Genomic DNA, 16615 nt, shown 5'->3' with positions numbered 1-16615 from the left:
ATGCATCTTTTACCTACTCATGATTTTATTACATTATACATTAGTCATATGGAAAATATTGGTTAACTGAGTTATGCTGATCCCCCAAATGCTTATGCATTTATTTATTTATTAGCTGTGTTGGGTCTTTGTTGCTGCACACTGGCTTTCTCTAGTTGCGACGAGCAGGGGCTACTTTTCCTTGTGGTGCTCGGGCTTCTCATTGTCGCAGCTTCTCTTGTTGCGGAGCACAGGCTCTAGGCGTGAGGGCTTCAGTAGTTGCAGCACGTGAGCTCAGTAGTTGTGGCGCATGGGCTTAGTTGCTCTGCGGCATGTGGGATCTTCCTGGACCAGGGCTCGAACCCGTGTCCCCTATATTGGCAGGCGGATTCTTAACCACTGCGCCACCAGGGAAGCCCTGCTGATGTATTTTTAATGCAATATCGAGAATTCACATTCATTAATATCAACACCAATCTCATCAGAAAAGTCTCTAAATATTAAGACTGTCAAGCTCATTGCGGTGGAAATAAGTTTTACAAAGTTCTAATTTTTTGGAAAGCTTGAACTTTATGATTGGCAACTAATACTGGCAACTGGTGCATCAAATGGTCCATTTTTTTGAGAAGACATCTACCCAGTACAGAAGTCTGAACAACCAGCTTATTCTTATTCATTCTTATTCTTTCAAGCAAAAAACATTTCCTTTAAAAAGCATCTACTTCAGGGGCTGCCCTGGTTGCGCAGTGGTTAGGAATCCGCCTGCCAGTGCGGGGCACATGGGTTCGAGCCCTGGTCCGGGAAGATCCCACATGTCACGGAGCAGCTAAGCCCGTGCACCACATCTACTGAGCCTGTGCTCTAGAGCCCGCGAGCCACAACTACTGAAGCCCGCGCTCTACAGCCAGTGCTCGGCAACAAGAGAAGCCACGGCAATAAGAAGCCCATTTACTGCAACAAAGAGTAGTCCCCGCTCACTACAACTAGAGAAGGACTGGGCGCAGCAACAAAGACCCAACGCAGCCAAAAACAGAAAAAGAAAAAAAAGATTTCCATTAAAAAGCAGCTACTTCAGGGTCTTCCCTGATGGGCAGTGGTTAAGGATGCACCTGCCAGTGCGTGGGACACGGGTTAGAGCCCTGATCCAGGAAGATCCCACATGCCACGGAGCAGCCAAGCCTGTGTGTCACAACTACTGAGACTGTGCTCTAGAGCCCGCGAGCCACAACTACTGAGCTCACGTGCCACAACTACTGAAGCCTACGCGCCTAGAGCCTGTGCTCCGTAACAAGAGAAGCCACCACAATGAGAAGCTCACACACCACTATGAAGAGTAGCCCCCTGCTCGCCACAACTAAAGAAAGCCCTCCTGCAGCAATGAAGACCCAACACAGCCAAAAATAAATAAGTTTTAAAAAAAAAGAAAAGCAGCTACTTCAGCTCGCTACTCAAATTGCACAAGCACTTTTTCTTGAGACAACAATCACTGCACTTCAGTCTCTGTCAGGAATGTTTTACGTGTACCTATCATCAAAAAATCTACTTAAAAGTGACACTTAAAAAAAAAAAAATCAATCGATTTTACTGTTTCATCAAGGATATTCTGAAGTAAACTGGTTTTTTTCCCTGAGTGTGGTGGGAAAGTACAACTCCCACCAGTTCAAGCTAAGGTACCAGCAGCAGTTTTGCCCATCATTGCCTTTGCATCATCAGTGCAAATGTCAGCACAGTGAAAAAAGCAAGTAGCATCTTACTATTATCATGAAATAGTTGTCACCTTGCAGACTCCCTGAGGGTCACTGGGACCTTCGGGATTCTACGGCCCACAATTGGAGAAGCCCTGCTCTAGCGCATTCTTCTACAGGCTTTTCCTTCCCTAATTTTAGAAGCTCTTGATGTATAGAGATATTCACCTTTTGTCTGTGGTGTAAATAGCTAAGGTTGTCTTTCCCAATTTGTCACTTGTCTTTTTTCTTTAAAAAAAATGTTTAATTGTGGGAATAAACATAAAGTTTACCACCTTAACCATTTCTAAGTGTACAGCTCAGTAACGTTAAGTATATTGTTCACATTGTTGTACAATGGACCTCCAGAACTTTTCCCTTTTTTCTTTGCTTATATTTTTGCATGCAAATATATTTTATCAATTTTTCTGTAATTGAAATCTTCATCTTCCATTGAAGGAAAAAAGCTCCTCTTTATAAAAAAAATGAAAATTAATGTATGTAGGAGAAATGATAGAATTAGAGAAATAAATCACCACTTTGCTACCGCCAATGTAATAAATGATTCTGGCCAGGACCATCAATGCATGTTAAAACCAGCGGGTGGAAGGCTGTTGGGGAGCAGGATATTGAATGGTGCCAACGTCCAGATTGCTTACTATTTACAAAGAGAAAAAAACTCACCTTTACAATGGAATGATCAGGTAGTCACTACCTTAACCATGTGATCCAAATGAACATCACTAATAGTGAGACAGCCTAACAAAATGTCCCCCTGATATGACGTGATATGAAGCACACAAATCACTTATGGAGTATTAATGCCAAAACTGTTCAATCAAAATGTAATCAAGACTCAGAGACCTCACTACCAGTTTATAGGAAATAACAGCAGATAAAAAAGCAAACTGAATAACACCATCAACAACTATCAGACACATCAGGACGTGGAACGTTCTGTAAGACAACTGGCCTGGACTCTTCAAAAAGACAATGCTATGAAAAGAGAAAAAAGAAAAAAGTGGAGGGATGGGATAGCTTTTGATAGTTTAAGGAGACTAAAAAGATCAAACAACAAAATGCAATGTGTGAACTTTGACTGGATCATTGTTTCAAAAAAGTTTTGAAAGACATTTAGCACTAATTATTAGAGAAATGCAAATCAAAACTACAGTGAGGTACCATCTCACAGCAGTCAGAATGGCCACAACTTAAAAATCTACAAATAACAAATGCTGCAGAGGATGTGAAGAAAACAGAACCCTCCTACACTGTTGGTTGAGATGTAAATTGGTGCAGCCACTACGGAAAACAGTATGGAGGTTCCTCAAACTAAAAATAGAGTTGCCATATGATCCTGCAATCCCACTCCTGGGCAAATATTCGGAGAAAGCTATAATTCGAGAAGACACGTGCACCACAATGTTCACTGCAGCACTATTTACAATAGTGCTATTTACAATAGCCAAGACATGGATGCAATCTAAATGTCTATTGATAGATAAATGGATAAAAGAAGATGTGGTATATATGTATATAACACACACACACACACACACACACACACACACACACACACACACACAATGGAATACTACTTGGCCATAAAAAAGAATGAAATAATGCCATTCGCAGCATGTTGATTGGACCTAGAGATTATCACACTAAGTGAAGTAAGTCAGACAAAGAAAAATATCATATGATAATCATATGTAGAATCTAAAATATGACACAAATGAACTTATCTACAAAACAGAAACAGACTCACAGGGGAGTTCCCTGGTGGCCTAGTGGTTAGGATTCTGTGCTTTCAATGCCATGGCCTCAGTTCAATCCCTAGTCATGGAACTGAGATCCCACAAGGCCGCACAGAGCAACCAAAAGAAAAAAACACTCACAGACATAGAGAACAGACTTGTGGTTGCCAAGGGGGAGGGGGGTGGAGGAGGGAAGGATTGGGAGTTTACGATTAGAAGGTGCAAACTATTATATATAGAATGGATAAGCAACGAGGTCCTACTGTATAGCACAGGGAACTATATTCAATATCCTGTGATAAACCATAATGGGAAAGAATATGAAAAAGGACGTACACATGTGCATAACTAAATCATTTTGCTATACAATAGAAATTAACACATCATTGTAAATCAACTATACTTCAATAAAATAAATTTAAAAAGCCATTTAGGGGACAATTGTGAACATTTGAGCATGGGCTGAATATTAGATCATGTTAGGGAATTGTTCATTTGTTTTAGGTGAGATCATTATATTATGATTATATAGGAGAATGCTGTTATTCTTAGAAGTCTGCTCAAGTATTTACGGGTGAAGTGTTAAGATGTCTGAAAATTCTTTTCAATGGTTCAGCCATTTGAAAGTAGGGGTGAGAGAGAAAGCAAATGTGGTAAAATATTCCTCTAGGTGGATCTAGGTGCAGGGTGTATGAGTATTCAGCAACATTGTCTCAAGCTTTCTTTAGTTTGACGATTTTAAAAATAAAACTTTGGGATTTATAAACAATTAAGTAAAAATTCCTCAGGTAAAATATGCATAGGTGGATGCTTTCTTAACATGGCAAAAGATTTACCTTTCAAGCCAAAGCCAGCATTATGCAAAACTCCATTATATCCAGGGACAAGATAAGAATGCCCACTGCTATTTTTTAATATTATCATGAAAGTATTAATAAATGCAATAAAATTAGCTTATGGACTAAAAAAGATATATAACTAAAAGGGTAATTAAAAATATAATTATTTACAATACATAGTAATTGCATATTTGGAACAACTAAAATGTTTTAAATGGGAAACTATTAGAAACTGAGATTTTAGTAAGGTAGCTAGTTACAAAATAAATATTTTAAAAATAATAATAATTATAGTTATAATCTAGTGACCACCTACTATGTTTTACCCCTCTGCCAAGAGCTTTGTGTGTATTTAATTCTCACAACATAATAAAGACGTTCCATTACTGCACCCAATTAACAGATGAATTAGCTGAGGGCGAAAGCAGCTTGCACAGTTGGTTGGTGTTAGATGCAGGATTCAAAACCAGACCACACTTTTTTTTTTTTTCAGACCACACTTTTAAACACTACATTACCCAGTTTTCTATAAGCCAACAACCATGAGTCAAAACGTAATGAAAGGGATTTCCCTGGTGGCGCAGTGGTTAAGAATACGCCTGCCAATGCAGGGGACACGGGTTCTATCCCTGGTCCAGGAAGATCCCACACGCCAGGGAGCAACTAAGCCCGCAAGCCACAACTACTGAGCCCACACGTTGCAACTACCGAGCCTGTGTGCTGCACTACTGAAGCCCACGCCTAGAGCCCATGCTCCGCAACAACAGAAGCCACCACAGTGACAAGCCCACACACCACAATGAAGAGTAGCCCCCGCTCTGTGCAACTAGAGAAAGCCCACGCGCAGCAACGAAGACCCAATGCAGCCATTAATAAATAAATAAATAGATAGATAGATAAATAAAAGAATTAAGAAAAACCAGTATATTCGGGAAGTACAAATAAATGGAGATAAATTTCTTATTCTTGACTAGAATAATTCCACACTGTGAAAATGGAACTTCACCCTATATTAATGTATAAATTCAATACAATAACTACATAAATGAACCCACAACAAAATTTTTTTTTCATTTGTCAAAATGACTCAAAATGAAGTAACACATGAGAATAGCAAGGAAAATATTATACATAAGGAGAGCCATACTACTAGAGAATAAAATTATTGTAAAGCTAGAGTTAACTAAAAGCATGTTACTGATTCAAGAATAAGCATATAGGTAAATGGAATAAACCAAAGTCCAGAAATACTTGGAACTTCCCTGGTGGTCCAGTGGTTAAGAATCCGCTTTCCAATGCAGGGGACGCAGGTTTGATCCCTGGTTGGGGAACTAAGATCTCACATGCCAAGGGGCAACTAAGCCCACACACCGCAACTAAGCCTCTGCGCAGCAACTAGAGAGCTCGCCGCGCCACATCTACTGAGCCCGAGCACTCTAGAGCCCAAGCACCACAACTAGAGAGAAGCCCACGTGCCGCAACAAAAGATATCGTGTGCCGTGGCTAAGACCTGATGCAGCCAAATAAATATTAAAAACAAACAAAGTCCAGAAATACTTGAGTGTAATTTTATGTGGAATTTTCACTATTTTGTTATATATTTCTGTAACATCTGAATTTTCTAAAATGGCATTCAGAATAAGATAGATATATTTAAACTATTCAAGTTACAGACATGCCCGCAGAAAAAAGGCCTTTACTTCCTCTTAGTCAAGTTTCAACCATCTGATCGTCCTTTCAGCTTGGAGTTTTGATTTATCAAAGCTGGTTCCAGCTAGGGACAGCATTTTGTGATGCAGTCATTAATAGGAATTGTTCGGTAGGAGATTCCTAATAAAATGTTCAACAAAAAAAAAAAAAAAAAAAAAAAAATGTTCAACAGCCGAATTTTTAACAGACGACTACAAATGTTCTACACTGTTAAAATCACACTGCTTATGTGGGGATATTAAAATTATAATTGTATGGGTCTGCTATGCTGGTTGGACCATATCTGAGAAACATTCGAAAAAGGGCCAAAATCCAATTTATAAAGTCAGTGAGAAATAAGGAAATGAGCTTGTCATGTGTATCAGCTGATGGCAACTTGTCCCTTCAAGCCAGGTGAAGCTGTTAACCCTGCCAAGTGGTTCTCCTAGTCCAAGTACAGAGAGCTTTGGGACCAGGCAGAAACTAGAGAGGCAGCCTGAGTCCTCAGTCAAAGGTGGTGATTCTCATTGCCCCAAAGCACTCTTGTACCCGAGCAAGTAGGGTCTGATGTTAAGCTGTCTCTGGAGACAGTGGAAACCAATTAGTCAAGATTTTCCTTCTGTCTAAAAAAGTAGTCTCATGAGTCTGCGTGCTTTATTACAATAATCCCTTTGTGAACCATGACACTTTGACAGCATAGAAACATCTACAAAGAGAAAGATTTAAATATTTAAAGATGCATCAGAACTTTTTAAAATGTCTGCACAGTGAAAAAAAAAACTGAAATCAAAAGGGTAGTATTAGACTACTGAAATGGTTCCTAACAAATATGAGAGCAAAGATTTAATCTTAATTTACCTATGAGAAAAGCACCAAGACACCAAGTAATAAATGGGCACAGAATATGAAGAAATGACTGACCAAAGAATAAGTACATTTAGCAGGTGGACACACAGGAAAATATTTGTTCTCACCTATAAGTTAAAAAGATTGATATTGAAAATAACACTGAAGTAGCTTTTTTTTTTTTTTTTTTTGCGGTACGCGGGCCTCTCACTGTTGTGGCCTCTCCCGTTGCGGAGCACAGGCTCCGGACGCGCAGGCTCAGTGGCCACGGCTCACGGGCCCAGCCGCTCCGCGGCATGTGGGATCTTCCCGGACTCGGGCACGAACCCGTGTCCCCTGCATCGGCAGGCGGACTCTCAACCACTGCACCACCAGGGAAGCCCTGAAGTAGCATTTTATGCCTATTAAGTTAATAACCAAAAAGGGTGGGACTTCCCTGGTGGCACAGTGGTTAAGAATCCGCCTGCCAATGCAAGGGACACTGGTTCGTGCCCTGGTCAGGGAAGATCCCACATGCCGCAGAGCAACTAAGCCCTAGCGCCACAACTATTGAGCCTGCACTCTATAGCCCGTGAGCCACAACTACTGAGCCCACGTGCCACGACTAAGAAGCCTGTGCGCCTAGAGCCCGTGCTCCGCAGCAAGAGAAGCCACCGCAATGAGAAGCCCGCACACCACAACGAAAAGTAGCCCCCGCTCGCTGCAACTAGAGAAAGCCCACGCGCAGCAACGAAGACCCAACAAAGCCAAATAAATAAAATAAATATGTTAATTAATTAATTAATTATAAATAAATAACCAAAAAGGTTTGGTGAAATTGTGGGCAAAGGTGATATATACACACTACTTTTAAATATTTTAGTCAGGAATTTTTGGTTGCAAGTAATAGAAACTTAGTCAAATTATTTACATAACAACTATGAGTTATTATGTAATTATATAATACCTATGAATCGCTTCACTATATTAAGAACACAGATAACATTATCCTTTTTTCCTTGAACTAAATTAGAATTGGCTATACCCCATCCTCTACTGTGATTGGTAGAAAGTCAGAAAAACATTCTGATGGAGCTCCTGCCTCCTCTACTGGCTAGTCTAAGAGCCTTAGAGGCAAAAGAGACTTCTGCCTCCAATAACAATTGGTGGGCAATTCAGACCAACCTTCTCACTGATGACAACTAGAAAAGCTGAACAAGTACAGCAACAAATCTGCCTGAAAGGATCAGATGGCTACCAAGACAGTAAAGAATTACTGGAACTGCATTCAAGAGATAACGGAGGCTAAGAATGGAGGCTACTTTTTCCTCTGCATGTGTTTGCTGATTCCTAAGTGGGCGGCTCACAGGCTGAGCATGTTTATCTCAGCCCCTTGGGGTTAAGGGAATAAACGTTAGAGTCTAAGATCCACCGTGAGTGGAGATGGGCGGGGGGGCGGGGCAGTTCCTGGTGAATCCCCTTTGCTTTGCATTGGAACTCCAATGGCTTACACCTCGGAGGAGTGAACCAGAATCAGATAGGAATTCCCAGGCATGGCCATAAGGCTTCCCATCATCTCTTGAAGTTGGATTGAGGCAATCCCACATTGCTAGTGAACCCAGTGCCTAGCAGAACAAAACATAAATCATCTCTGGCAGAAGTTATCCTAGGTCTCAGATTATTTTCACGAACTATTTTGTAAAGACGTTGTTTGGCACATGTGGAGATAGCATTTTTAAAAAGAGGAAAATAAGGCAATAAAAACACAGGGCTTCAGATACTGGAGTTATCAGACATATATTGTAAAGTAAATAGACTTAGTATTAAAGAACTGTAAATTAACTATTGAGAATTTTAACACAAAATTGGAGAATACAAAAGGAAACAGACAGAAATTTTAGAAATACAAAATAAAATAACACTATTGAAAAGTTAAGTGGATGAATTTAACAGACAATTAGACAAGACTGGAAGATAAGTCAGACTATTAACTGCCAAGGCAGGCGGAGGGGCGGGAGGAATAAATTAGGAATTTGAGATTAACAGATATACGCTGATATATATAAAGAAGATAAACAACAAGGACCTACTGTATAGCACAAGGAACTATATTCAGTGTCTTGTAATAACCTATAATGGAAAAGAAACTGAAAAAGAATATATATATATATGTATATGTATAACTGAATCGCTTTGCTGTACACCTGAAACTAACACAGCATTGTAAATCAACTCTACTTCAATAAAAAAATAAAATAAGAGCGGCAGACGGAGTGGGAGCTGCCGCCTGAGACCGAGGCCTGAAGAGATCTGAGACGCGCCCCAGGAGCGCAGTTAGGAGCTGAAACTCGCCTGGGTTTCATGCAGAAGGCCGGAGCAAGGGTGTAGAGAAGTGGCGCACAGGCGAGCGGGTCTGCAGTCCGTCCGGGGTCGGGCGCGCGCGGGTCCGGCGGACTGTAGTCAGAGCCCGCAGCCCGCCCGGGCGAGTTACGCTGCAGGCGGAGTACTGAACACTAAGTAGTGGCTATGCAGATACAGCTTGAAGCAAATGCAGATACTTCAGTGGAAGGAGAGAGCTTTGACCCACAACCTATTTCTCGATTAGAGCAATGTGGCATACATGCCAATGATGTGAAGAAATTGGAAGAAGCTGGATTCCATACTGTGGAGGCTGTTGCCTATGCACCAAAGAAGGAGCTAATAAATATTAAGGGAGGGCTTCCCTGGTGGCGCAGTGGTTGAGAGTCCGCCTGCCGATGCAGGGGACACGGGTTCGTGCCCCGGTCCGGGAAGAATCCACATGCCGCGGAGCGGCTGGGCCCGTGAGCCATGGCCGCTGAGCCTGCGCGTCCGGAGCCTGTGCTCTGCAACGGGAGAGGCCACAACAGTGAGAGGCCCGCATACCGCAAAAAGTAATAATAATAAATAAATAAAATATAAGAGATTGTTAGTTAACTTTCCAGCAGATTATACGGGAAGCCAGAGACACTGAAATATCTTCTATACCATCAGAACTATTCAAAAACGAAGGTGCCCATAAAGGCATTTTCAGACAAGCAACATTTGAGGGAATCTGTCACCAGTATACTTGCACTAAAGTAACTACTAAAGGCAAATTACTCCAGAAGGAAGATCATAAGGAAAGAAGGAAGAGAAATAAAAATGACAAATAAGTGGGTACGTCTAGATGACTACTGACTGTGTAAATTGTTTTGTTCCTAAACAAAACAGTAAAAAAAATCATAAAGCACACTACAACCGAAAAAGGGTAAAGTAATGACATGTAAATCAGGAAAGGCAGCAAACAGATTAAAATCGTTCCAAGGTCTTCGCATTGTCTAGGAAGAAGATTAAAAATACCAAGTAATTTTAGACTATGATAGGTCAAGAATATGCTATAATCTATAGAGTAACTACTATAGAAGTAGTACAAATAAGAAATAATATTCAATAGGAAAATGGGATAATAAAAAAATAATACACAATAGCACAGAAAAAGAGAAGAACATAGACCAGGTAGAACAAATAGAAAGCGCTCATTGAGTTAAATGCTCCAATTAAAACATAAGGTAATCAGACCGGATGGAAAAAAGAAGCCCAATTATACACAGTTTGCAGCAGACACAACTAAAACAGTGATATAGAAACACTGAGAGTAAAAAGAAAGATAAATATACCGAGTGTAACGAAGATAAAGTTGATATCTTTATATTAATATCAAATGAAGTAGACTTTTGAGACAAAAAGCCAAAACCACAAATACCTCAAGTTATAACATATTCAGTTCACAGGAAGAGATAACAATTCTTTATTCTAATAACATAGCCTCAAAATACATAAAGCAAAATCCTGAAAGAATTCAAAGGAGAAATAGACATATCCACAATCATGGTGTGAGATTTTAACATACTACCTGGCTCAGCGACATAGGCTCCTTTCAAGAGTAAACTTGCAATCAGAGTAAATATATAACATTCAGAATTGTTCAAGCTGGCTTAGGGAGAAGTTTGTGCCCCTAACCTAGTGGGTGCTACTCATTCCTCCATCTATGCAATAGTTGTGAAATAAACACTAATAGCACAGCGATTTTAAAGATGAAACCAAGCATCAGTTACTGCAATTCGGCCATTCGTGTGACCACTTTGAGTTTTTCACTAGTGTTTAAAATTTGAAACAGTGCAGACTGCCAAGTATATTTTGTCTGGTAAGTGTGAATTTACCACGTATGGATTAATTCATACATAAAATATTTTACCCAGTTTGCATATCTTTAAAAATTGTAGTTTTTTAAAATCGTCTTCAAATGAAAAGAAAGCAAGACAACGCTAATTATCATTGGTATTACATATTATTACTGAAAATAATTCTGTCCTATAGAGAAGGGGAGTATTAAAAAATGATCAGCTGATGATGTCAAATACGCTAGAGTCATAACTTCTCCAAGAGGTCGTGTCAGTTGTATTCCCAGTACCTAGTATGATGCCTCGCACGTGGTAGGGTTATCAAACTTTTGTGGAATGAGATATTATGAATAAAATGTCCCACACAATCAAAAACATATTGGCTTTATCCCCAAATGGAGTTGGATTCCAACCTGCTCCTTCCATTGTAGTCCTTGGGCAAACTTCATTTCATTCTCCATTTCCACAACCATGGCATGGACATAATTCTTCAAAGAGTGCTTCGGTGAACACTAGTGGCACAGTCTAGAACAGGGCCTATACGTAACAAATCAGTGCACCACACTGAATGAAATGAAATGAATTTACCAACTAACAGCACTCTTGTCTGTATTTCCCATCAGTCTGAAAACTGTTTTTGGAGACACCCTGCTCAACAAAACGCTGCTTCATTTCCCCTGACTCATATGCCACGTGCTGCATTTGCCGATGAAGGTCCTGCGCTATTACCGAAGAATAAAAAATATGAAAATCTAGATTATTCCTGCCAGCTAGTCTAAGTCACTGGCATTTTAGTTTTAAATAAAACTTACTAACATGCAAAAAAACCCTAACATTTACTGAGTTTACTGCGTGCTACTGTAGTGATCATTTCCTGGGTTGGTAGGGTGTGTTGGAGTCAACTAGCCTATCTCGGACAAAAATCAGAAATACCTACTTCAAAGCCAGATACTTTTTTTTTTTTTTTTGCGGTACGCGGGCCTCTCACTGCTGTGGCCGCTCCCGTTGCGGAGCACCGGCTCCGGAAGCGCAGGCTCAGCGGCCATTGCTCACGGGCCCAGCCGCTCCGCGGCATGTGGGATCTTCCCGGACCGGGGCACGAACCCGTGTCCCCTGCATCGGCAGGCAGACTCCCAACCACTGCGCCGCCAGGGAAGCCCCAAAGCCAGATACTTTTTAATAAAAAAGAAAACTAAAAAGGCAAAGAAAATAAATAGTTTCTTCGGAGGAAGAAACGTTACTTCCCCACGGCCACAAAGGCCAGCCGCCTTAAGAGCATAGAGATGTAAATTAAACAGCAACAACATCATTTAAAACCCAGACCTTTGGTTCACGGTTCCAGCTGCCCATATGTGAAAGGAAAGTCAAGTTTGCCGAGGACTTGCCAGCGTTAAATTCGTTGGCACCAGGAATGTGGGGTGAGGCAATGAGGAAGGTGCTGGAATGAAAGCCTTAGCCAGGGACTTTCGGCGACACGAGGGCTGCCTCCTTCCCCTCGCTCCGCCACAGCCTCTGTACAACGTGTGCTTCATTTTAGTGCTCATAAAACATCATCTGACCAGCACGTTTTTGCATTGTCGGGAGACACCTTCCTTGTTAGCGTTAAATGATCGTTCTAGTTTTGAAAAAGAAAAAGTAAACTTTGGGGATAAAAGGCACAAAATGTATTTCTGATCCTTCTTCCTGGTTTATAAAAACTAAATGAGCCCTCCAAGTCTACTTTTCCCCCGTTAATTAACATGCTATTCCTTAGAGGCTTTAGCGCCCGGAGCCCCAAAACAGACGCTCACTCTGCCTCGAGGCTGTCGCCTGAACCTGAAAACCTACTTTTCGAAACCCCTGACTCCAAAACCCAGGGCTGTTTTCTGAAGCTGCGTAAGACGGAGCAGCCTACGTTTCCCGACTGCCCGGAGCCCGCGGTCCTCTCGCCGGGGACCCACATCACCAGGGACCCATATGACCAGCCCTGGTCAGACCGTCCGGGTTCCAGGCCTCCCCCCCACGCTCGGCACCACAGCGCTACGCACTCCAAGCACGAGAGGCAGCCTCCACGTCGAATTTTCCACCTCGAAAACCAGTGCTCCCTGGAGCGCCGCGCTGGAAAACGAGCAGGGGCTCTCAATACCGTCCCCAGGTACTGTCTCCTCGCTGCCCCACCTACGCAGGGGACCGGTTGGACTTAATTTAGAGACCGGCTGCCCCCTCCCTCGGCCCTGGCTTCCGCGGCCCCCGCACCTGGCCGCTTCCCGACGGCGCGTCCGGCTGGCCAAGTCTGACCTCCCACTTTTCTCTGCTTCGGGGACACTCACCCGCACGAAGTCATCCCGAAACCCGCCGCCTCGCACGTTCCGAGGTGGTGGAGCCGGGCAGCCACCCCGCCGATTGTCCAGCCCTTGGCACGGACCCGGGGTAGAGGAAGCCGCGAGAGCTTGGGTCGGACCTGTCACGTCACCACCAACCCCCGCCCACCTCCTGGGTCTTGCCTTCCGCCCAGCTTGGCGCCAGTCCGTCCCAGCATCTTTGTGGTCTTTTGGGGACGACCGCACCTTGCAGGATCTTAGTTCCCGGACCAGAGATCGAACCCAGTGCCCCCTGCAGTGGAAGCCCCGAGTCCTAACCACTGGACCGCCAGGGAATTGCCGAAAAGGTGACAGTAATGACCACAGCCCCTGCTTGTGATAGATACTAGGCAAGGGCTTGGGGGCTAAACGCTTTATTTACGTTGTACCATTTATTCGTCGCAACAGCCCCAAGAGACGAGTGCTGTTATTAGCCCCACTTTTAGGATGGGGAAGCTGAGGAGAAGTGGGGTGATCAGCTAGTAGGTGGAAGAGCTGGAATTCGAAGTGAGTTCTGGGTGACTCGGAAGCACCGGGCGAGTGGAGCAGTTTCTGTCCCTTGTACGCGGAACCCCCACACCGGCCAGACGCCACCTTGTTGGTGGTCCGAGGTGAAAGAAGGGGCCTTTCTGCGGAGAACCGCGTGGACCCGGCGTTTTACCCCGAGGCACCCGCGCTTCCCTTCTCCCGGGCGGGTCACCAGCCCTGGGCTGTCGGAGCCCGTCCTCGCAGCGCTCTTCGAACGCGTAGCGCACCCTACCCAAGGGCTGCAGTCCCGCTCCCGCGCTTCTCTCCCAACTTCCCAGACTCGGTCTGGGACCACTTCTCCCGCTCGGTGGGTAAACGGAGTTCCCGCTCCACCTTAAGGAGCAACAAAATCCCTGCGCCCACCTCTAGCCTCCCTACCATCGCGGCCTCTCGCTTTCCTTCCCATTGAAACCGTATCCACCTGTCCGCGAGCCTCACTGCCTCCCGCGCAGCTCAAGCTAGAGTTCCGTCTTTGCCCCGCCTCCACCTCGCTCCGCACTCCACACCCCACCGGAACAGTTCCGGCAAAAGACGCGGGGAGGACTGGAGTGGGTTGAAACCCTCTAACAGCCACTTAATGCCTCTGTGTCTGGACGAGTCAGGGGAATTTCACATGGAATTAGCATTTGCCGGAACCTTTTCATAAGCCAGGTGCGGTGCTGGGCGGCTCCCTGTGCTTCATCTCAAGTAAGATTGTACTGTATTTTACTATGACCCAGCTTAAGTCACAAACATAACCTTGCTTTAAACTAGACAAAACAATGGCACTGGGCTTCCCAGGTGGCACCGTGGTTAAGAATCTACCTGCAATGCAGGGGACACGGGTTCGAGCCCTTGTCCGAGAAGATCTCACATGCCACGGAGCAACTGAGCCCCTGCACCACGCTACTGAGCCTGCGCTCTAGAGTCTGCGAGCCACAACTACTGAGCTCATGCGCCACAACTACTGAAGCCCACACGCCTAGAGCCCATTTTCCGCAACAAGAGAAGCCACCACCGTAAAAAGCCCGAGTACCCCAACGAAGAGTAGCCCCAGATCGCCACAACTAGAGAAAGCCCCAGCGCAGCAACAAAGACCCAACACAGACAAAACTACATAAATAAAATAAATAAATTTATTTTTTACAAATAAAACAAAGGCATTTAAAATGCTTGCAAAATGACCGGTGTTTCTATGTGTATATAGTACGTCCTTACTTATACCCTGCCGTGTCCCAAAAAGGAATTTAAGACAGAGACATAAAATAGAATGTCGTGCAAATAAAAGAGAAAAATGACAGTCAATCAATCAAACAAAATAAGTCTGGAAAGAGATCTGCTACCAGAGGGATCTACGACCTTGCTGCAGGTGAGTCCCAAATTCGGCTCAGAGCTTCTCAGCAGCCAGCAGAAAAGAGAAACCCTGCTGGAGAGAGTTCTGAAGCTATTATAGGTAACTATTTTCTAGGAATAGCTGTGAAAGGGATACTATGCTTCCCCGGGCAAGACTAAACAGCAAAGCGTTGTACGTTTTACTATTTGCCACGTACATGTAATAAAAACACCTCACCGTTTACCAAGGGCTTTCACATGCATTGTCCTTCTTAATTCAACGGATAATAAAGCTGTGAACCGCTTCGCAGATGTGAACACCCAGCCTGTGAGAGATTTCATGACTTGTTCAAACTTTTGTGGCCAGCCTCGAGCTAGGACTTGCACCCAGGAGTTGTGTCTCTAAGGCCAGTGCTGACTCCACTCTACCGCCACACCCCCAGCTCTATCTAAATGGGGAGCTCTTCTTGTGACTTGGAAGTGGGACTGGATTAATTCAGCCAGATTAACTCTTGCCTCACAGAAGTATTGTTGAACCGAGAAGGACCCTGTGGGGTCCTCCTGGGCACAAAAGCCTTTTGGGTGTCCCCTATTTCTTTTCTTTTTTTGAAATTTTTTATTTTTTTTTAATTTTATTGAAGTATAGTTGATCAGGTCCCCCATTTCATATTTGCAGGATAAAGGCTTCAGCCTTCTAGACCTTCCCTGAGTACCAAAGAGCAGATTCAAATAAGGAGATAGGGAATGCAGAAACAAAGGAGGAACTCTCAAGAAACTATAGTGCAGCGATGGGGCAAGATCCTGGTTCCCCCTCAGGGAATATACATAACAATACCTTTGAGTTCTTCTACAGGAAGTAAGGCCCCCACCCAAGCGGAGGTGGTAACTTCAGGCTGAACACAAGATTCTGTTGCCAACCAGGGTTCTTGGTCTTCCCCCATCAATAGAAATTGATTAAGAGGCCAAACAGGAAATTCAGGCAAGGCTTTATTGGGGCCCCTGCTGCAGCAGGGAGGGGGAGCGAAAACAAATAACAGGTTCCCTTTCCGGCTCCAGAGGAGAGACGAGGCGGGATGACCTGGTCCCTTACAGGGGGTGAGGGTAGGGGGTGTGTCCAGGGGTCTAGCCAAAGGGGTGGCTTAGGAGGTTTACCCACCCTTTTGGCTGTGTTGAGTGCAGGGGGCATGCGCAGTACCCTGCTTTTGCTCCCAACATCCTGGTATTTGCTCCCACTCTTCAGAGATGGCAGCTGGGGTTTTTTTTTCATCTTTTTGTATCTTGTCCATAATTTGCCCCAACTGCACACGGACGCAGTTGTTTTTAGTCTCTTATAGTTTGTATTTTGTTGCTTGAGGAGACTTTTGTCCAGGTGCAAGCACTGCAGCAAAGTGTCCCAGGTCCCAAATCCCAGCCTGTCTCAATTCCTGGAACACCAACCATTAC

General features: G+C 43.7%; 1 protein-coding gene across 1 annotated transcript in view; it reads right to left on the bottom strand.

Moving 5' to 3' along the window:
• The window catches only part of B4GALNT2 (beta-1,4-N-acetyl-galactosaminyltransferase 2 (SID blood group)), a 53138-nt gene extending 38896 nt beyond the window's left edge, over positions 1–14242 (bottom strand). Inside the window, 3 exon segments of the mRNA XM_065897987.1 lie at positions 13230–13386; positions 13928–13962; positions 14094–14242. Of these exon segments, the coding sequence (XP_065754059.1) occupies positions 13230–13386; positions 13928–13962; positions 14094–14242 (341 nt within the window).
• Positions 14243–16615: the final 2373 nt, after the last annotated feature.

This window comes from Phocoena phocoena, chromosome 19 (assembly GCF_963924675.1).
Source record: "Phocoena phocoena chromosome 19, mPhoPho1.1, whole genome shotgun sequence".
NCBI classification, from domain to species: Eukaryota; Metazoa; Chordata; class Mammalia; order Artiodactyla; family Phocoenidae; genus Phocoena; species Phocoena phocoena.
Note: the sequence above shows the minus strand (reverse complement) of the source record. Positions and strands in the feature narration are given on the sequence as shown.